Raw genomic sequence first — 22,380 nt, forward strand, 5'->3', positions numbered from 1 at the left:
AACAACATCAGGAAACACATCTGACTTTGTGGGTTTAACCTCATCTGAAATTAACTGAATGGAAACGTGCTGTGGTTTGGAAAATGGCCAGGAAAAAGACCATATAGATTATTACCAATTCAAAGTTTAAAAGCCAGCATCAGTCATGGTATGGAGGTATGTTAGTGCTGATGACATGTCTAAATTGCACATTTGTGAAGGCACCATTAAATCTAAAGAGTACATGTGCATTTAGAAGCAGCAAATGCTTCCATCTAGATAACGTTTATTTAGTGACAACTCTGCTTGTTTCAGCAATTCAGTGCCAAGCCACATTTTGCATGTGATACAATATTGTGGCTTCATAGTTTACTACTGAAGTGCAGGTGCCAAACTGGTTTGCCTGAAGTCCTGGCCTGATTCCACTTTTACAACAACAACATTCAGTAATTGGTAGTGTCTGAGAGACTGAGAGAGAGCTTATAGTCTAGATTTAGCGCCATCTGATTTTCATGTGATGACGATGTGAAAGCAGCGGTGCATCAGTGGCTACCTGCTCAACCAAAAACATTTTTTGATGATGGCATTATAAAGTTGGTACGACGCTGGGAAAATGCATCAGTCAGAAATTTCTACTACTACAATATAAAAGTAAAACATATGTGAAACTGACAGTGAATTTTAAACCAAACTAAACCAGACTTTTGGTAGCAGCCTGTTTAACCATATTTTTTAATTATTTATTTAAACTCAGCCAGGTTATCAAAAATTAACAGACTTCTATATGGTCTGTTAACAGCTTTCAGGCTGTTGTGGATGTTAGAAAAAGTCTGTTCTATACAGAGACTTCTATTTGCCCCATTTACACATGCCAGTCTGCATGTAAAAGTATAAACTGGGCTAATATCTCCAGAATCTAATAACTTAATAATCTAATTTATCATTCTAATAGTGTATGAACTCATCATATTTGATTTCTGCTAATCAAATAATTTTACCTTAAGCATAAGAAAATCATTTTCACTGACCATCTATCAACTCTGCATGCTTTTACTTCAACTTCCCTATCTGCTACTATAGTTCAGAGTGCTGAGAAAGCACTAAAGGTTATGGCTGGCATTTAATGCTAAAAAGAATAATGGCCAGTGATCAATCCTGATCCAATCTCCCAATTTATACTGCTTAAAATGAACTGGCCTGTTAGCACAAAATTCATGATTGATTTATAATAAGGATGTCTGTTGCTTTGAGCTTCTGTGCCTCTCTACCTATGAGGCTAATTTAACAGCAGTGATTCTGAGACACCGGCTTTACACTGAAAAAGTCTAAGAATGTCCCTGTGTGGATCTCAGAAAGCAAATAATTGATTCTCAAGTCATAAATTTTAGTTAGAACCATTTTAGGCATATCTAGTCAGGGTTTTTAAATGCTTTGATGTAATCCAAGAACCACCGTAAATATGTCTTTTATTAATTAAAAACTGCTGAGAAATGCAGGTGTCACTGTCCACACTCAATAAAGTAAATCTTAGGCTCAGAGGCTGCCATGCAACAACTAAAGTTCATAATCTAATATCAGCACCTTCAAGCTTCACCTAAGCTTTTTGCTTATCACATAAAGACAACAGTATATATATATTTATGCAATATCCCCTTTACTGCTATAGACAAAAGAGGGGCCGTACCTAACATATGTCCCCACCATCATGTGTCCAGTTGCCAATTGCTTAGATTTACCTTGCTAGAGACGGGCTAGTAACGCATACAGAGAGAATCCTGCACTGCCCTCCACCTCTGTGCTGGTACCTTCAGCCAGCAAGCAGTAGGCTACAATTGTTGCAGTAATGCAGAATCCCTTTGACCATCCTGTACCAACAGACACAGCCAACTGTTTATGTGTAGGGACCTGACTGATAGATTGCATGGCTGAGATTCAGAAATTTCCTATTATTGAGCTAATTATTGTACTAAATTAAATCCATGTACTGAATTTCTTTACATAACACATACCCTAGTATATAACTATGGTTGTACCTTTTGAATCATGTAGGTACACACAAAAGCTGCCTATATTATTTATTCTGTTTGTTACATGCTGTTTGTGAAAAATCTGTAATCTATCTGCTTGTCTGTCTGTCTATATGTCTGTCTGTTTGCTTGCTTGCCTCTTTGTCTTTTGTTGTATGTTAACAGACATGCCACCCACTTTAGCTATCTAATTGCATTTTTATGAGGTCTGTTTGTTTTATGATTTAAATCATGTATTTCATAATATGTGATTTTGGTTGTACTTTCCAGGTCATGTGGGTACATACAAAGTGCCATGTTTTTCTTTTTTCCATTTAGGTAAAATTCTCTATTATTTATAAACATTCACTGACTGGCATTAAGAATAACTGAGCCGAGTAATGCCCAAAGCCCAATAGGGGACTAGAGGACCACTGAAGAACAGGTCTCATTGGCTCACAGCCTTCAGGCTGTTGTAGATGTTAGAAATAGGATGTCTCTAGAGTCAGATTCACCAGAGATTAGAGTGAACTCAAGCATAAATCTGAGAAATTGGTTTTGGCTTACTGTCCACCTTTGCTAACATCTCTGTTCCTCATCTCGCTCTCCCACAGGTGCGCAATGATTTGACCAATGAGCTCGAGAAGGCAGATATCCAGATAGCAGACACAGAGAGTTTTTCTAATGATCCATGTGTTAATGTTAAGAAACTGAAGGTAAGACAGTTTTTATTTACAAATGTACCTCTCATACTGCACATTTCCTATCTTATTTTACTTTACACCTATGGTACCTACCTACCAGACATACTTTTCTAACACATACTGACAAACTGACTCCTGATCTCACATACCTAAAATGTCATACCTACCTTACAATTTTCACCAACATAAATAACATGCTTACAAAATCTACTTACTCTATTCTACTGTATTTTATAATCTGCCACCTAACTATACCTTACTTCCCCACATCCTAAACATCCTACCTTATCTCCTTACCTATCCTACCCTATCTTACCGTAAGTTTTTCCTATACCTACGCCTATAAACCTCTACATTTCTATTCCTTTTCTTTTTCTGTAATTTTACAACTTTGCTTGCTGTTAAATATTCCCCTGCTTTAAATTGTACACTTTACTACAAAACATATTACAATATGTAAAACATATTACGCTATTCCTGCCTTTCCCTCAGGCTGCCCTAACTATCCGTTAGTGTTTTTGTACTCTTGTTGTCAAAACACTTTAACACATATTACCAAGTTGCCACACTATCTCTCTGGATTCAACCCTTCGAAATAGCAGTGTACTGCTGTTGACATATTACTTTACATTCTCTTGTCCTGTAATAAAGCACACTGAAACAGAAGTCACAATCACTAACGCTGGTTTATTTACAGTGGTTAAGATGGTGTTCAGGATTCAGGTGATTGGGAGCGGTGGGATCGCACAACCGAGAGAGGGTTAAGATGTTGTGAATGTTGATGGTTGCTGGCTGTGACAAAAGCCTCTTTCTAGGAGCTTGCTCTAAAGAATCTGATAAGTGCCATGGTGGCCATCCATGTAATCTGGGAACGTGTAGGTAAGGACAATGCTGGTGGAATTTGTCTTTGAGTAGGAGATCTAGAACATCTACAGCCAGACTCCAGACCGAATCTCTCCCACTCCACAAAGGATTGGAGGTGTTTTTCCCTCCTATGCAAGTTAAGTAGAGCCTGGATCGTATGAACAGGTTGGCTATAGACCAGAAACATGGGTGTGTCATTGTGGAAGGCTTTCTGCAGGGCACCAGAAACTACAATCCTGGGGACAGACTTACTTCCCTACTGAATTAGAGCCACTCATCTATGGCAAAGTTTGTACCAGTGTTGAGGTTCCATGGTAAAATAATGATAACCTAAGAAACAGTAAAAATAAGTTAGTCCTAAAGAACATTGAATCAGAGAGTTCTGGGTTTGTTCTGCCCAGGGTAGAAATTTCACCCATTCTATCTGCTGCCTCCTGCAATAACTCCTGAGATATTAACCCAGTTATAGGTTCTGCCTTTCCACTTGCCCATTAGACTCTGGGTAATGCCCAGAGGTTTGGCTTACATTTACTTTCAATCGTTCCATAAAAGCCTTCCAAACTTGTGAGGTGAATTGAGAAACCCTATTAGAAATAATGTCTTTGGGTAAGCTGAAGCAGAAAATGTTGTGAAAGCGGGGTTCAGCCATTTGGTTGGCAGTAGTGAGACCTGGCAGATGGATTAAACAACAAACTTTGAAGAACCGATCTATCACAACTAGAATTGTTGTATTACCCTGTCATTCTAGGAGGTCCATGACAAAATCTACTACGAGATGTGTCCAGGGCATCTGGGAAATGGGCAGTGGTTCCAGTGTGTTGGCAGGGAGTTGCCTGGAGGTTTTAGATTGAACAGATACAGAGCAGAAGGATACATATTGTTCATGCTTGTGATCAGAAAGGTCGTTTTACTGGCTTCAGTGGGAAAATGGACAGTGATATGAAATACACCAAGACAACTGAAGTGAAAACCCTCTGCATCCATTGGCTGTACTATTGCATTTTTCTGGTTAAGGGGTTGGTTTTGGACAACAGCTGCATAATCCAGATGTTTTGTTCATGAAAAGGGTTGATTTACTAAAATAGTTTTTAAACTGACATTTTTTAGCTTAACTTAGCCATTAGCACAGGGTTTAGCATGTCCAGTTTGGTTCAGTGTGGGTTAGCTTAGTTTACAGACCTGTTACTTGTTTTTATCTGTTACCATCATTAGTGTTAGCATTAGCCTAGTTTAGCATAGGGTTAGGTTTAGTTTGTAGTATTTGTGTGTATTGTTTGTTCCCAGCCCCATTGTTGTGTATTTATCCTCTCTGTCTTCTTAAATAAACATGTTACACTACGCTAGTGTGTCTGATGCCCTCTGTCAAATCAGTGTTTCATAAACATTAGAACTGCAGGACGTAGAAAACATTTCCACAGTAGGGGGAATTCAGGTAACATGCTTTTACTAGAGAAGCTAATCACAAATTGCCTGTGATAAGGGTGAACAGAAAACCCTGAAAAGAGTTTCAGGAGTGTTTTTGCACAAAAGCTTTAATCTCCCAGCATGCTTGCTGGCTCTGTTTGCAGTTCTGTAGATGAATTGTGGTGAGCCAGACCATTTAAAGAAGCTTTGAGGCTGTTGGACCAAACAGTATGCATACTCTAATGTTGAACTTTGTGCAGGCATAAAATGGTAATTATACCTCACCTTTATATTTCACAGTGGGTCTGATTCACTGGGCAAAAGGCAGCACACATCCTGAACAGGTCGCCAGTCCATCACAGAGCAGACACTCACACTTGGGCCATTTTTAGTAGCTCCAATTGGCCTGAGTACAACTTGTGGGAGGAAACTGGAGCACCTAAAACACACACACAGACATGGAGAGAACATGCAAATTCCACATGAAAAGGACGCTGACTGATTCTGACTGCCTTGCCTGGTTATCAAACCCTGACCTTTCTTGTTGTAAGGTGCCAGAGCTACCTACTGTACCACAGTGCTGCCCTATTTCTGATTTATTACTATATAAATGTAATAGCTTGGCAAATAAAATTCTTGTGCAATGATTTTGCATCCAGAGTTGCTGAATTAATAATGCTATTGTGCCACCCTTTTTCTTATTTATTACTACATAAATGTAATAGCTTGTCATATAAAGTCATTATATAATAAATAATGTTTTTTTATTTAAAATAACTGTGCTGTTTGGAGAACATTGCAAAAAGAAATTGAATAAAAAATAACGTGGTTGTTGCATTTGTGCATTTTGAATCTACGTACTATAATATAATAGGTTATTTGACAGTAACAACAAACAGTGATATTTTGTATAACAGACACCTAGTTTAACATGACATTAGATTTGAGATGGGAATTATTAACTCAGATGTTGATTTGAGATATCAAATACTCCCACTTTTTTGGGCTGTTTACTAGTATTATATATTAGTTCATTCATTTTGACCTACAACTGTATCCAGGGCAGGGGTACGGTGAGCTTGACAAACCTGACAAACTTATTTTCTGTTAAATGTCCGGGTCAGGTCAACAGCACAGGTCGACATGGAAACCTTCATGTAGGGTTATTTTTTGTAATTATGCTTTGTGAAGACATATTTAACTAGTGATGCTGCAGGTCAGTAGCATTAAGTTCACCAAATTGATAGATTCATCTTCTGTGTTGCTGAACTGGACAAGAGAACAACACAATCCGGCAGAGTGCTTTTGTTGTAAATTATTTACTGACACAATCATGCACCATATGCTTGTAGCGCTGATGACGAGGGTATTTATTTTTGTTCAATAACAGATGGAGTGCAGCAATATAATATAACCTTGCCTGGACAAGCTTAACATACACACAAACTTACGAACGTCTTAGTTTTTAAACAAGCTGAATCTTCCCTATTTGCAGCAAGGGCATTACAATTTCTAGGACACAGACATTTAAGCATATGCAGTCAACTGAATAAATGTCTTGTCAAATTTTCTTCTTTTTTTCTTTTCTTTTTTATTTCAACCAAGTGTGTAAAGTACTTAAACTTAAACTTTTTTTTTTCTTGCTGGGCCTCTAGGATAATGATGTAAGGATCATCATTGGCCAGTTTGATGAGAACCTGGCATCCAAAGTCTTCTGTTGTGTAAGTGTTTTTTCCAACATCCTTTTCCAACATGTGTAAAGCCGTCAAGCCCTAGAGCAAGGCCCTTTACCCTCTTGGCTCCAGGGGCACCGTACAATATCTGACCCTGCGCTCTGACCCCAGCTTCCAAAGAGCTTCCAAAAATTACTTTGTTCTACTGTACTCATGTATATGTATATATGACAAATCGAGGCATTTTTTCTTATATTCTTTTCCTTGGCAATTGATTGGCTCTTATGACCAGTTGTTTCTGTACAGTGCCTGACCAGGCCAGGGGCACTTTTGGCAGGCTAACTCAATGTGTTTTTTTCCTTATTATGGTTAGACTGTTCGTATGGTGTAGGCAGTTTAATACATCTGATTTATTTATTTAAATAAGCATGGTGCCTTTTATAACACACAACCATTAACTTTGAGACCCGCATAACTAAAATATAATCTTGTCATGATTAAAAAATAATTGAATGCTGTGTTCACTGATTCATTACAATGTAATAAAATTATAAACTGCTTGTCTAGAGGCATCTTAATAAATAATAATAAATAAACTTCATAATAATTTTATGCTATTTAATAATTGATTTTATTCTTTTCTAATAGGACAGCATACATATGTTTAGTATATGAACTTTTCTTTTTTAATTTTAAGTGACATACTGCGTAAAATCCTTTTATCTTTCTTTGTAAGGTTTAGCACAGGTTTGTCTTCATAAAAACTCTGAAACTGCTGCTTAAAAGATTTATGTAATGCAAATACATATATTCCGGGGGCTTAATGCTTTCTGTAGCTTTCTATTTGTCACTGAATGATTGGAACACAAAAACCTTTGCAAATTTGAGTACTTTCATGAGCTTATTGTGGGGGTTGTAAATATACATACAGCAACTAAAGTTCTATAATGTTTATCTTGAGTCATGGATTTTAATTTAAGGATTCCAAAAACATGTAAATGTAGCCCAAAATCCAAACTTATCACTTTATGCTGATTATATATTTTTGCTAGATGGTGAGATGTAATCCAAGCAGTAACAGGGGTTTCCCTTTTTGAATGGTAACCTCTAAGCCCATGTTAAGCTTGCTTGATCAGAGTCAGGGTTACCCATGTTTCAGCTGCTGCTTACATTTTGTATTTTTATATCTAACCAACTGGATAATTTCCTATGAGTTATCGTTTGTGTTTTTATGACCTTGACAAATGACCACTGTTCCATGTAATTTTATGGGTGTGTTCAGACTAACCAATTTTGATACAGAAAAGTCACCTGCTATAATATATTGTAATCACTTAAAAGGAATTAAGAAGCCATGCCCTTTTATACCACTAAATAAAGTTGCTGTATATATATTTTTGACACAACATATTTGCAGTAAACACATAATATAGTCTTATAAATGAACGTTTGGGAACTAAAGTTTAGTCCTAGATAAAGAACATTTGCAGAAATTATTTAAATCCCAAGCCATAATGTTCATTTCTTATTTGTTAATTGGCTCTGTAGCTTGACTTGTGCTTTTTAACCTCTAGGCCTATAATCTGAACATGTATGGCAGTAAGTACCAGTGGATCATACCAGGATGGTACCAAGGCAACTGGTGGGAGCAAGCCAACTCTACCAACTGCACCACTAAGAAACTTTTAACTGCGATGGAGGGGTACATCAGTGTTGACTTTGAGCCTCTCAGTGCCAAACAGATTAAGGGAATCTCAGGAAGGGTGAGTATTTATAACATTATACATTTTAATTGCTAATCCAAAATGTATTTTCAATATCTGCTGCACCTGATACATACTTGATGTTTTTTATATTAATATTCAGACACCCCAGGAGTATGAGAGAGAGTACAACAGGGAGAGGGAGCAGAAAGGAGTAGAGACCAGCAAATTCCATGGCTTTGCCTACGATGGGATCTGGGTGATTGCTAAAACACTAAGTCGTGTCATGGAACTGCTTCATCACAGACAGAGGCATGACATTTACCATAACATGACCATGGATGATCAGGAAGTGGGCAAGCTTGTGCTGGACGTGATGAATGAAACCAACTTTTTTGGAGTGACGGTAAGACAGCTATTCTCTGTCAGCTACAGTATTTAATGCACATGTAAAATAAATGGTGTGAGCCAGAGCTCTAAAAATAAACTGTGGTGTTATGACACCATATCTAATTTATTGTACAGATTGTAGTGTAGGAAGAAAAGCTTGTTAATGGTTCAGTTTCCACTACTGTCAACCAGCCACTGTTGGACCCTTGAGCAATTGACCCCTAGGCTCTGCTGGGCATTAAGCATTGCACCCCAAACAGGACGGCAATCCATCTAGGGCTTTGGCCAGAGACATGCCAGTTATGCCAGTGCAGGTGCCTGGCTTGTCGATAGCATCTGCTGAGATTCAAAGCTGGTTCTAGAGGTAGTGGGCTAGCATAATAAATGACCTGTTAAGGGGCACTTTAAAGAAGTGTACCTGTACAAAAAGGTCTTCTTGGCATCAAATGCTAAGCATTCCTGGAAGCCATTTGTGCTGAAAAGCACTCACTTTATAAGCAGCTAGCAAGATCTAGGCATGCTGTTTTGCGCTGCGATGTCAAACAGCATTTCCCAAGGCACAGGTATTGTAAATGTCGTTCTGAGATTGGCGAATTCAGAAATGAGTCTTTGTTGACATACACAGGTGAGATATTAGCAGTGTAGACAGGGTTGAGGAGAGTTGACGGGTTATGTTTGTGTATGAGTGTGGGGAGGTGAGATCAGAACCTGGAATAGAGGGCCAGGAGTGCAAACAGAATATCTAATAGAATTAACAGAGCAAGAGGCATGTAGCAGAGAGGTGAGAACAAGTGGAAAGCGAGGTAGTGCTGTACAGATTTAGTATGCATGAAACATCCTGCCTGCAGACATGCTTTGTATGTGTGTATGAGTGTGTGTAGCTGAAACAATGTGGTGCTGCTGGAGGTACGTAGCAGATTTAAGTAGGAAATACAGCAGATGCAAAAACAAAGTGTTGATATACAGTGTATCACAAAAGTGAGTACACCCCTCACATTTCTGCAGATATTTAAGTATATCTTTTCATGGGACAACACTGACAAAATGACACTTTGACACAATGAAAAGTAGTCTGTGTGCAGCTTATATAACAGTGTAAATTTATTCTTCCCTCAAAATAACTCAATATACAGCCATTAATGTCTAAACCACCGGCAACAAAAGTGAGTACACCCCTAAGAGACTACACCCCTAAATGTCCAAATTGAGCACTGCTTGTCATTTTCCCTCCAAAATGTCATGTAACTCGTTAGTGTTACTAGGTCTCAGGTGTGCATAGGGAGCAGGTGTGTTCAATTTAGTAGTACAGCTCTCACACTCTCTCATACTGGTCACTGAAAGTTCCAACATGGCACCTCATGGCAAAGAACTCTCTGAGGATCTTAAAAGACGAATTGTTGCGCTACATGAAGATGGCCAAGGCTACAAGAAGATTGCCAACACCCTGAAACTGAGCTGCAGCACAGTGGCCAAGATCATCCAGCGTTTTAAAAGAGCAGGGTCCACTCAGAACAGACCTCGCGTTGGTCGTCCAAAGAAGCTGAGTGCACGTGCTCAGCGTCACAGCCAACTGCTGTCTTTGAAAGATAGGCGCAGGAGTGCTGTCAGCATTGCTGCAGAGATTGAAAAGGTGGGGGGTCAGCCTGTCAGTGCTCAGACCATACGCCGCACACTACATCAAATTGGTCTGCATGGCTGTCACCCCAGAAGGAAGCCTCTTCTGAAGTCTCTACACAAGAAAGCCCGCAAACAGTTTGCTGAAGACATGTCAACAAAGGACATGGATTACTGGAACCATGTCCTATGGTCTGATGAGACCAAGATTAATTTGTTTGGTTCAGATGGTCTCAAGCATGTGTGGCGGCAATCAGGTGAGGAGTACAAAGATAAGTGTGTCATGCCTACAGTCAAGCATGGTGGTGGGAATGCCATGGTCTGGGGCTGCATGAGTGCAGCAGGTGTTGGGGAGTTACATTTCATTGAGGGACACATGAACTCCAATATGTACTGTGAAATACTGAAGCAGAGCATGATCCCCTCCCTCCGGAAACTGGGTCGCAGGGCAGTGTTCCAGCATGATAATGACCCCAAACACACCTCTAAGACGACCACTGCTTTATTGAAGAGGCTGAGGGTAAAGGTGATGGACTGGCCAAGCATGTCTCCAGACCTAAACCCAATAGAACATCTTTGGGGCATCCTCAAGCGGAAGGTGGAGGAGCGCAAAGTCTCGAATATCCGCCAGCTCCGTGATGTCGTCATGGAGGAGTGGAAAAGCATTCCAGTGGCAACCTGTGAAGCTCTGGTAAACTCCATGCCCAGGAGAGTTAAGGCAGTTCTGGGAAATAATGGTGGCCACACAAAATATTGACACTTCAGGAACTTTCACTAAGGGGTGTACTCACTTTTGTTGCCGGTGGTTTAGACATTAATGGCTGTATATTGAGTTATTTTGAGGGAAGAATAAATTTACACTGTTATATAAGCTGCACACAGACTACTTTTCATTGTGTCAAAGTGTCATTTTGTCAATGTTGTCCCATGAAAAGATATACTTAAATATCTGCAGAAATGTGAGGGGTGTACTCACTTTTGTGATACACTGTAAGTGCTGATATAAAGTAAATCCAGATTATTGGTTTGGGAAGACAGGAACATGGGTGATCTCTGAGGGGGGGTCGTCCTATGTTGAAGTCTTTTAACTCATAGCCAGAGGTTATTTGCCTCCCTGGTGGAGAGTGCCTTAGACACTTAGCTTGCCAGCATGTATTTGCCTTGGGTCCTGAGATTACAGCATCCCTCCCTGGTACTGCGACCTAATGGAGAGGAAATCACAGCAGTAAAACAAACAGCTCTCCAGGAAGGAAGAGAGCAAAAGCATAGCCATAGAGAAATCACTGAGTGGGGTATTTTATGGCACAATGGTTAGTGTGGTACTTTTTTATTGGATGTATTATTTTTTCCAATTAGCACACAATACATGTGAATGTTTTAATATAAGAAAGCTGGAAAAGTTGATTATTATGTGGGGTTAAAGTGTGAAGAAACATTAAATTGCTTGGAACACTTTGAAATGTTTTATAGTTACTCTTAAAGCAGGGAAACCTTATCTGCAATAGGTGAAGCTACAGCTGATTTCAGTCATCAGTTATGTCAAGAAGTAGCTCTATTAATTCACAGTGAAGAAAAATGCACATATAAAAAAACCATAAAAAGCAAACCTGCCCACGATTACAATATCAGTCACAGTACCTTAAGCTAGTGACTAATGACAGACTGATCAATAAGCACAGGCTAATAGCTAATTGCACAAATGCTAAATGCTACTTGTGCTAACAGAAAATATACCTATGCACAGCTATGCTAACAGACTTAGCTTACCATTAAACGAATTAAACCATTAAACCAAGACTACATTAATAATAACAACCACAAGAAAACAAGAATTCCATGAAGTGGGAGGCAGTTAGTACTGGAAATAATCAGGTATGGACCGAACCTCAGGTGCCGACACTCTGGTAATGATGAGTGCTGAACATGTTGGGACTTGGGGTTTGCTACAGAGTGAAATAGGGAGGTTCTGGGCCTTGGGGACCAAAAACTTTAATATGCAGAGTGGATTGAGGCTGGTTTGGCAGCAGAACAGGGATTGGGTCAGAAGAACTGCCTGGAGCTGATGATGAGTCTGGAGAGCTAGCTGGGACTGGCAAGAGGTCCACAGGGGCTCAGCTGGGAATCAGGTGGAACTGGTAACTTCGCTAGAGCCGTTGGAATTGAGCCTTGCAATGTGGAAATATCACAGTCCAGAGATAGGTTACTTGTGGATAGGTTGCTCCCTATTTTTAAATCAGAAATCTATTTTCGAATAGGTCTCCCCTAGGAAGTGAGTTTTCCGGCAGTCCTTAAGGTCCCTCATATTCTGAATTTCTGTACTCTTGTCATGGCACAGTTGCTTCACCCACCCGTGTGCTCTGTCTGTCAGCCGGGGTCATAAGAATATTATCTTTTTCTTTTCAGTAGGCTGAGGGTCTCCTAATTATTGGAAATAACGTGTGTATTAAAGTAGAAAGCCTTCAAGACAAGTTTCAGTGTTGGCATACAGGTCTGGTAGATCTGTGTGAACCCTGTGGAGTCAAAACCTCTGGCTATTGCTTGCTGTCATACCTGCAGTGTTTGATTTTTTTAATGCACAACATTCTGTAAGGAGGTAGTTCAACTGCAGGATTATGAATACTGATGCTATTTATTCATTCACAGTAAAGGAAGATGTTTATATAAACAAATCACTAAAAATAATTCAGCCAACAATTACAATAACAATCACAGTTGAACCTAAAGCTAATAAAGTTCTAATGTTGTTGACTAAAGACCAATTGATCAATATGGACCGAACAACTAAAAGCAAACTACAAAGATGCTAAATCCCTTGCTATGTTAAAAGAAACTATATCACTAACAGCAGGGTGACCATATGGTTTTCAAAAAAGAGGACACTTGGAAGGATGACAGCATGGGCCCGACAGACACCTGCACTGGGTGGAAGGATTGGTTTGGGAAGGGGGAACGGACAGGTTGGATTGGTAATTTCATGTAATTGGTGGCACCATGGCAACATGTATAAAGTAGGGGTTTAAATATTTGACAAATGCATCAATAACCATGCAAGTATGTTATTGTTTGTGTTTTGCTGAACTGCCACCTTTATTTAACACTGACACGTACATGTCAGCTTTGCAGGTCATGCATTCTGCTTCCCAAGAATCCAGACCAAGATTCTGTAATTCGTCTGTGAATTTTCATTTGCGCTTGTGCATTTTTAAGAGTTTCAGAGAAGACAGGATCTCAAAAGAAAGCTGAAATGATTGCAAAAACTCTCAAAAATGAGCGCATGCAGACTGCATAAGCTGGATCCCAGACATTTTTGGTGATTTAGAAAATTTTTTAGGTTTAAAAAAGAGGACATGTCCGGAAAAAAGAGGACATGTCCGGAAAAAAGAGGACATATGGTCACCCTAAGTAACAGAAGCTAAACACTGTGCTCAATGCTACACTAACCGCCACACTGGGACACATGGAAATGCACTATACTGACTTACTGGAAATCAGAAACAAGGAATAGACAAAGCAAAAGCACATGAAGAAGCGCAATGCTGTGCCATGAGTCCACAAAGTGAAAGGCTGTTAGTAGGGGAATAATCCGATATGGAATTAGCCTTGTGTGTCAGCACACCAATGATGATTAGTACTAAGCATTTTGGGACTTGTAGTTTCTTACCAATAATTTTTTGTTGGAATAATAGCTTTCCAACACTAATGTGAACATTGGTGATTTTTGAGGATGCCAACTTTCAGCATCCTCAGTTTGCTAAACTGTTAGCAACTGTTAGCTAAATCTAACAGATTTAAACCTTAACAACAAATTTAGTCACTAACTGGTAATCTCTACAAAACCACACCCTAAAAACACAGTGCACAGAGAAGAGTTTGCATGAAACATCCTTTTTATGTGTAGGTTAAAAATACTTCTTACAGGTGCCCAGGTGGCGCAGCAGGATATTCCGCTAGCACACCAGTGCAGAGATTCTGAACTCCTGGGTTCGAAACTTGGTGTTGTCATCGGTCGGCTGGGTGCCATCTAGCGGGCAATATTGGCAGTGCCTGCAGCAGACACTAATTGGCCACCGTGTCTGCTAGGGCAGGATGACCGGACTTGTGGATGGGGTCTTCAAACACTGTGTAAGGACCCTGGTTAGCAGATAGAGGCGCCCGTGCAAGTAAGCATGTGTCGGAGGAGGTGTGAGCAGCAACCTTCCTCGAATGCAATCAGGGATCCCCAGCAGCGGTAGACAAATTGACTATGCTAAATCGGGAGAAAAATGAGAGAAAATGCGTAAATAAATAGGAAAAAAAGTTCTTACAAAAAGGTAACCATAGAAACTATTTTCTTCTCGGACATGTGGTGCAATGTCTTCTTAAATATCAGAAACTCCTGACCAAAAAATGACAGAAAATTATGCATCATGGGATGTTCTCATTCTCAGTGCACATCCATTCCCTGCGTTTGGTTGTGTGTATTTTGTAACGTAAACGCCAACAAGCTATGCAAGCAGTGTTATTGATCGAGCTGCAGTATGCTTTAGGAAGTGAAACATTAGCTCAGCAAAGCCTCTAGGGATCACAAATCACTCTAAAGGTGCATGACTGCTGTACTGTTGAGTCTTCATCAGGACCAGCTGACTTTTTCAGTTTAAAGCTGAAATTTTATGCTATTAATTAAGGGTTATTAAAATAGTAATTTTACAACTGTTTTATGTTAGATTATTGAAATAAATTTTTGAAGTTAGTAATTTCTGAAAGATTTATAAGGTATACACTGATCAGCCATAACATTAAAACCACCTTCTTGTTTTTTTACACTCACTGTCCATGTTATCAGCTCCACTTACCATATAGGAGCACCTTGTAGTTCTACAACTACTGACTGTAGTCCGTCTGTTTCTCTACATGCTTTGTTAGCTCCTTTCATGCTGTTCTTCAATGGTCAGGACTCTGCCAGGACCACTACAGTGTAGGTATTATTTGGGTGGTGGGTCATTCTCAGCACTGCAGTGACACTGACATGGTGGTGGTGTGTTAGTGTGTGTTGTGCTTGTATGAATAGATCAGACACAGCAATGCTGATGGAGTTTTTAAACACCTCACTGTCACTGCTGGACTGAGAATAGTCCACCAACCAAAAATATCCAGCCAACAGCTCCCTGTTGGCAGCGTCCTGTGTCCACTGATGAAGATCTAGAAGATGACCAACTCAAACAGCAGCAATAGATGAGCGATCGTCTCTGACTTTACACCTACAAGGTGGACCGTGAGTGGACACGGTATTTAAAAACTCCAGCAGCGCTGCTATGTCTGATTCACTCATACCACCACCATGTTATTGTCACTGCAGTGCTGAGAATCATCCACCACCCAAATAATACCTACTCTGTGGTGGTGCTGTAGGGGTCCTGACCATTAAAGAACAAGGTGAAAGCAGGCTAAAGTATGTAGAGAAATAGACAGACTACAGTCAGTAATTGTAGAACTACAAAGTACTTCTATATGGTAAGTGGAGCTGATAAAATGGACAGTGAGTGTAGAAACAATGAGGTGGTTTTAATGTTATGGCTGATCGGTGTACCTTGCTTATAGTTATACTAATAGGCTTGTTTATCAGGTTCACACACCCTACTGGTGCACCTTGAAGGTATACAGTTACTGAATGTAAGACCACATATTACTAGGTACAATTTATTAGCATCATTGTACTCACACATAAATACTGATGATTAGGGATCATAGTTTTCAACAGAAAACTGTTGGTGACATAATAAGGGCATAGTAGTGTTTGTGTTGCCCTACCAATCTCTGAGCCTGGCATGTGTTTCTCACAGACGGGATTAACCAGTAGCCATGTTTACTTAAATCTTAAATTGTGCAGTGTCTTTTCCAGTTAAGAGTGCCTGGAAGAAGAGACAAACCTATTCTTATATTCTTAAACTGGCAGATACGTAATTAAGATTAGCCAGTGTCACTTTGATTGTCAGGGGAGAGAGAGCTGTCTTTCCCACCCAAGGGTTATCTTAGACTCCAGAAATGGAAAGCTATGGTTTAATTTAACACTTTTTTCAAACCTATAATCTTGTCCTGAAATCACATCTGACCAAGCAAGACAACAACCAGAATAATCCTATAGGCACAATCTCAGGAAAATGCAATGTTTAAGTTAATGGATGAATTATGATTGCGCAGTAGCTTTGGAACAAGAACAAAAGAGTTACATAAAACAGAATATACAAACTATACAGACAAACCCTTACACACACATATGTACACACATACAGTAATCACAGTGGATGCTGTTGTCAGAAGTTGTTGTAAATTGTACTGGATGCTCTCAGTGGTGCTCATTTGTGTCCTGACGTTTGTTGCTTCAGTTGATAGCACAGACGTTGTGCCTTCAGGAGAGAAAATTAATGCCAGACCTGCCGCTGTTTTTATCCTTCTCACTGACAGTTCTGGAGGCTCAGAATTGATATCTTAGGGTTAACTCTGGTTTGGAAAAGTTTCTTGGTATACAGCACTATAATCAGACTATTTCAAGAAGGTCACTTATAGGAAGATAGCACTGATGATGTGCCAACTCATTGCCCTGGGTTTGAACCTCTAATTATTGTGCTGTTTTTTCCATGATTGCCTGCATTTTTGCTGAAGACCTTTTTTCCTGTATGTGGAAATTTTGCTCGTCAAATAACAAATCTGATTATTTTATAACAGATAGCTTATTATTATATTTTTTGTATCTATGTGTGTCATTGGATAAAACTGATTTTTTAAATTAGACCACATTGTGTAGCTGCCTAAACACAACATAAATTACCTAGTTAACTTAGTAAATGTTGTCACTATCAATAGTCATTTGTTGTAAGGCAGATTACTAACAGGGTATTTAATTATAGACTAACTACTATATTGTGTACATAAAACAAGGGGTCAAATTTGCAACAAGCTAATTAATTTATGTATGGCTTATTGTGCAAATTAAAATCAGCTGGGGCTTCTATTCTCCACATAGAAAGGACTCGGACCGCACCACCTGGGATTGAACCCAGGACCTCCTTGCTGTGAGGCGACAGTGCTACCCACTAAGCCACCATGCCACCCCTACTTAGTAACATTAAAATCAATAACATTTAACAGTTTTAATAGTAAAAAAATTCTGAATAAAAGCAGAAGTTTTTAAAAATTTTAATTTATGTGAAAAACGAGCCACTGTCAACTAAAAATTAGTTTAGGTGGTGAAACAGTTGATAAGAAGCCTTTTTGACTGAATGACTGTTTCACTTGTAGACATTACAATGCAAAAGCTTGATTTCATAGTTAGTAAGACAAACAATTAACAGAATTTGCTCAGTATTGCATATAACCCCATGTTAACCCCATACCATCAAAAACATAGCTCAGCATGATGAAGGGGCCTCAGTCTACTCTGCACTTCAAAGCAAAGCAGAGCCTTTATAGGTTAGATGGGCTCTTGGTCTCCTCCCCAAGGTCTAATAGGGTTTGGGTGCCTCTTACCTGTTATTTTGTTGCAGCAAGTGAACCCAGATCCAGCTTAATGACTCATTAGCCAGCATGATGGGAACCTGGCTATTGCTCTTTTAATTGATAATGAGCCCAGAAGACAATGTTTTGACACAATGTTGATGTTTTGTGTTTAATGATTGCTTTAAATAGCACCTGTTTGTATTAGTACATCAGTTTCATTAGTCATTCAAAATGTTTAATGAGCTTTGTATTGTGTTTTGATGTGGCTGTGAGATGTGATTATCTAATTTTGACTATGATTTTAACAAGAATGACTAACAAGAATGGCATACAACTTTTTGCTGCAATTTACTAGAATGCAAGCTTATGAACTGACATAAAATGCCCTCACTGAAGACGTCAGCATGCTCTCATAACATTTAGCCAATCAATTCCACCAGTACTAATTATGTTTGCTTTCATAAAAGGATGTATTTATTGACCTTTAATTCAATAAATTAGTTTCAAAGCATGTATCATGGCAGACTACATTCCAGTTTGTCACTGTGCTAAAAGTAAAAGCTGAAGCAGGCATTACTCTTAATTACACGCTGTCTTGCTGTAAACTTATTGATATCATTTTTACGTAGCTATTAATCTAGATCTTTTGAATAGTTTATCTAAAGGTTGTGTGTGTGATTTTTTTTTCTTTAGGGTCAGGTCATGTTCAGGAATGGAGAACGCATGGGAACCATCAGATTTACCCAGTTTCAAGGTAAGTGTACAGTGTAATTGATTTAAACTCACAAAGGGCAATTTTCATGCTAGTTGACTCAAATTAAAAATGTATTGGTATATGCCTTAAATTTAAATAAAGATGAGCACTTTATTAGTACTTCATGCAGATTTATGGCTGAACCATTTAGGTTATTGATACTGCCTTCACGCAGTTCTAACCTTCAATGTTTCCAAGCTTACCCTGAATAGAGCTCTTACTTGTGGCTATATCTGTAATGGTTTTGATGATTTCCTTTATAGTCATTAATTTAATTATTAAATTTTTAATAATGGTAGTCATAGAGACCATGTAGTTACCAATTTATCCATGAATTACAATAGTTGTAGCGACCATATAGTTATGTTATTAATTTACTCATGCAGTTAGTGCTTTGTAAAAAAAACTATTCATATTTTGATTACAGTGGTACCTCAACTCAACGTCAATTGGTTCTGGGACTGGCCTTGAGTTCTTCCCGTTAGGATGTATGGGAAACCTGTTAATGCGTTCCATGGTCTCATGGACTTGCATATATTGTAGACTTATGTAAAATATTGGGGTTGTTTTTGACACGTATACACTGAAAATAACACAAATATAATATAAAAACACTGAAATAAAAAGCTGATTCTTACAATTTCTCAGAACCCCGAGCTGTAACACAAGTTTAAAAGTGAAAAAGGAGGAAAATCCAGCTAAACACAGATACATGTGGACGCTTTCAGAGTGAATCTGATGGTTATTCCACAAAGCGACAATTCATTGTCAAGTTGAAATTAAATAAATAAATTAAAAAACAACAACAAACTGAACATGTTGAGTTAAAGGGAAACGTTGAGTTTAAGGGTACAAATTTCTTGACGAAGGGTGTTGAGTTTCAAAGATTTTGAGTTTAGGGGACATTGAGTTACAAGGTACCACTGTATTAATTATTTCAATTATTGTTTTAGTTTTTTATTATTATTATTATTGTTATAATTCTTCCTGCCAACCTTATAAATATTATTTGTTTTATTAACCTTAAATATAAATATTGTTTCACTTGTTAGGCTTATGGCTTGTTTATTGTTTCTCTACTTCATTCATCTTGTTGCTGACTGTCCTCATCCTCTTTTACCTCCAACTTGTCCAAGCATCATTGTCTGTTTAATAAATCTGTTCCTCTCATAACGTGTCCACAATAAGAGAGCTTTGATTTGGTTATCTGGGCTTTGAGTGAGAGGTTAGGTTTGATTTGGTCAAGGATCATTTGTTTGGTTTTTTTGACATTCTAGATACTCTCAAAAGTCTTTGCTAGCACCAAAGACTTCTTCTTGTCCTGCTTTTTGTCCAGCTGTCACATCCATAAAGAACCTCAGAGAAGACCATACTTTGTCTGTTCTTTGTTTTGAGAGACAAACACTCACATCTGAAGATCTTTTTTCAGTTTCTTCATTCTTGTTCTGCCAAAGTAACAGTCTGTGTCTTATTTTCTAACTGCTGAATCCTTTGCTGTTAATAACTGATCCCTGTAGGCAAAGCTTTTTACCACTTAGACAGCTTCTCCATCAATGGTAATGTTTTTTGTCTTAACTGTTGTTTTAGGTGTTCATGTTGTATAATTCGCATATAAGAAGTTATCAATGTTTCTTTTACCAATATCAAATCCTTAATCATCCAGCCTTGTTTCTCTTTTTTTATTCAGCACACAGGTTGATCAGGAATAGTGGCAGAATGCAGTCTTGTTTAACTCCTTTGCCAGTGTGGAATCAGTCTGTTTGTTTGTTTTCTGTCATGACTGTGGTTTGTTGATCAGTGTAAAGATTCCTTATTAGATTAATGATATGATCTGGTATTTGACCACCTACACAACCATGGCCATGTGTTAATATATTTTTAAAGCTATTTAAGTGTGGTTATATTTATAGTTTAGTCCATTAACATTTACACAGTCCGCAGCCATTAAGCAGGTGACATCTGTATTTTGTGTAATCGGGTCACAAGTTTACATGTTCATTCCTCTGCTATTTATTTTTTTTTTTCTGGCAGGAGTAGGGGGTTGGTTAGATAAGATTGAGAATTGGAAAAGAATATAGTCACAGAGTGAGAACTCCCTCTTCACTTCCCAAAGTGACTGCTTCTCTCTCCTCCTAGTCTTATCTAGCATTGTGCAGAGGTGCAGCAGTATGCCCCATAGCATGTTACATCATCATGTTTGAGTAAGAGAGAAAGTGTAAATACCCAGGACAGGGAAACCTGTTAAGCTGTGGGCTGATTGAACCAACGGTGTATCCAGAGGAAACTGACAGTTGACAGTGGTGAAAAAGAGCTTTATCAGAAGTGCTATAGCAGAATGTGCTACTGCTGCACAAGAACAGTCACAAGGTTACAAACTCTATCTCATTCTTATTTTCTCCATCTCTCTCGCTCTCGCTCTCGATTACACAGACACTAAGGCCTTGATTACACCTGGCTTTAACATGCATCTTAAGTGATCTGTCATGAGTGCTTAGCACTTATTACAGGTTTAAACAGTCAAATGCATTTTAGGGATCTAATTACTCAAACCGAGAGGTGAATAGAGATGCATACTACCTTCACTTAACATTTAAAGTGTGGATGTTAATACAGCTCCAAACTGCCTTGTCAGCAGAGTTGCTAAGTTATTAGTTTTCCCGCAGGCTACCTTTAGGCTGCCCTGCAATGTCTGCACTTATATGCTTGGTTATTATTTCCATTTTCATATTATCAGTTGTTAGTTATCACTGCTAAAAAATAAATGAATTGTTATGACAGGATGCATCTACTAAATAAAATTACAGCAATGATAACTATTTATGAGTGACCGTTAGTCAGAAAGTATACCAAACAAATAAATTACAAGCTTGAAACAGAAGAATGAAGGCAACTGCATGTGACATTTATACAATATGTATCAGAACAGAAATTAGGAGCTTTGCAGTGGTAAAGATGTTACAAATTTGCTAGTTACCTTGTAATAAAGATTGTTAAAGCTGTATGAGTTTTCTGATTACACCTGCTTATCCATTTTAAGCAGACACTGTCTAAATGCTTTAGAGTACCAATGTCATCCCATGAATAAACATACACTAAGTTTTGGTCTGTTTTAGACTTATCTTTATAGTAGCATTTAATACTCTTAATGTTTAAAGGAGCAATGGTAGTTTAGCAGTTAAAATAGTGGACTAGTACTTAGAAGGTTGCCAGTTTAAGTCCCACCACTGCCAACTTGCCACTGTTTGGACCCTGAGAAAGGCTCTTAACCCTCAGTTACTTGAATTGTATTGATGATTGTAAGATGATTTAGAGAATAGCATCTGCTTAATGGAAATTTGGTGTCTAACATACTGTAGATTGTACATGGCTGCATAGCAGGCAGCACGGTGGCTAAGTGGGTAGCACGATCCCCAGGTGGGGTGGTTCAGGTCCCTTCTGTGTGGAGTTTGTATGTTCTCCCCGTGTCTGCGTGGGTTTACTCCGGGTGGTCCGGTTTCCTCCCACATGACTGTGTTTGATATAACCTTGTGAACTGGGGAAACTTGTGTAATGAGTAACTACCGTTCCTGTCATGAATGTAACCAAAGTGTAAATCATGACGTTAAAACCCTAAAAAACTTTAAAAAAAAGTAAGTATTTTAAACAGTGATTTTCCCCCATATACAACTTTCTCAGTATGAGGTAAAGTTTCACGAACTCGCTTCGTGCAGGTGAAAAGAAGCAGTCGGCTACTGCACACGTGTCGGAGGGGCTGTGTGATAGTCACAGCTCTCCTTGGTGAGGAGTGGAGGTCAGCAGCAGTAGAGAGGAAGCAAA

At 38.7% G+C, this 22,380-nt stretch overlaps 1 protein-coding gene across 1 annotated transcript in view; it reads left to right on the forward strand.

Moving 5' to 3' along the window:
• gabbr2 (gamma-aminobutyric acid (GABA) B receptor, 2) overlaps positions 1 to 22,380 on the forward strand; it is a 217,885-nt gene that overhangs the window by 122,786 nt on the left and 72,719 nt on the right. The window contains exons 4-8 of the mRNA XM_062990702.1: positions 2,600 to 2,701; positions 6,613 to 6,678; positions 8,205 to 8,393; positions 8,497 to 8,739; positions 18,504 to 18,564. Of these exons, the coding sequence (XP_062846772.1) occupies positions 2,600 to 2,701; positions 6,613 to 6,678; positions 8,205 to 8,393; positions 8,497 to 8,739; positions 18,504 to 18,564 (661 nt within the window). The remainder of the gene's footprint in view (positions 1 to 2,599; positions 2,702 to 6,612; positions 6,679 to 8,204; positions 8,394 to 8,496; positions 8,740 to 18,503; positions 18,565 to 22,380) is intronic.

This window comes from Trichomycterus rosablanca, chromosome 2 (genome assembly GCF_030014385.1).
Source record: "Trichomycterus rosablanca isolate fTriRos1 chromosome 2, fTriRos1.hap1, whole genome shotgun sequence".
NCBI classification, from domain to species: domain Eukaryota; kingdom Metazoa; phylum Chordata; class Actinopteri; order Siluriformes; family Trichomycteridae; genus Trichomycterus; species Trichomycterus rosablanca.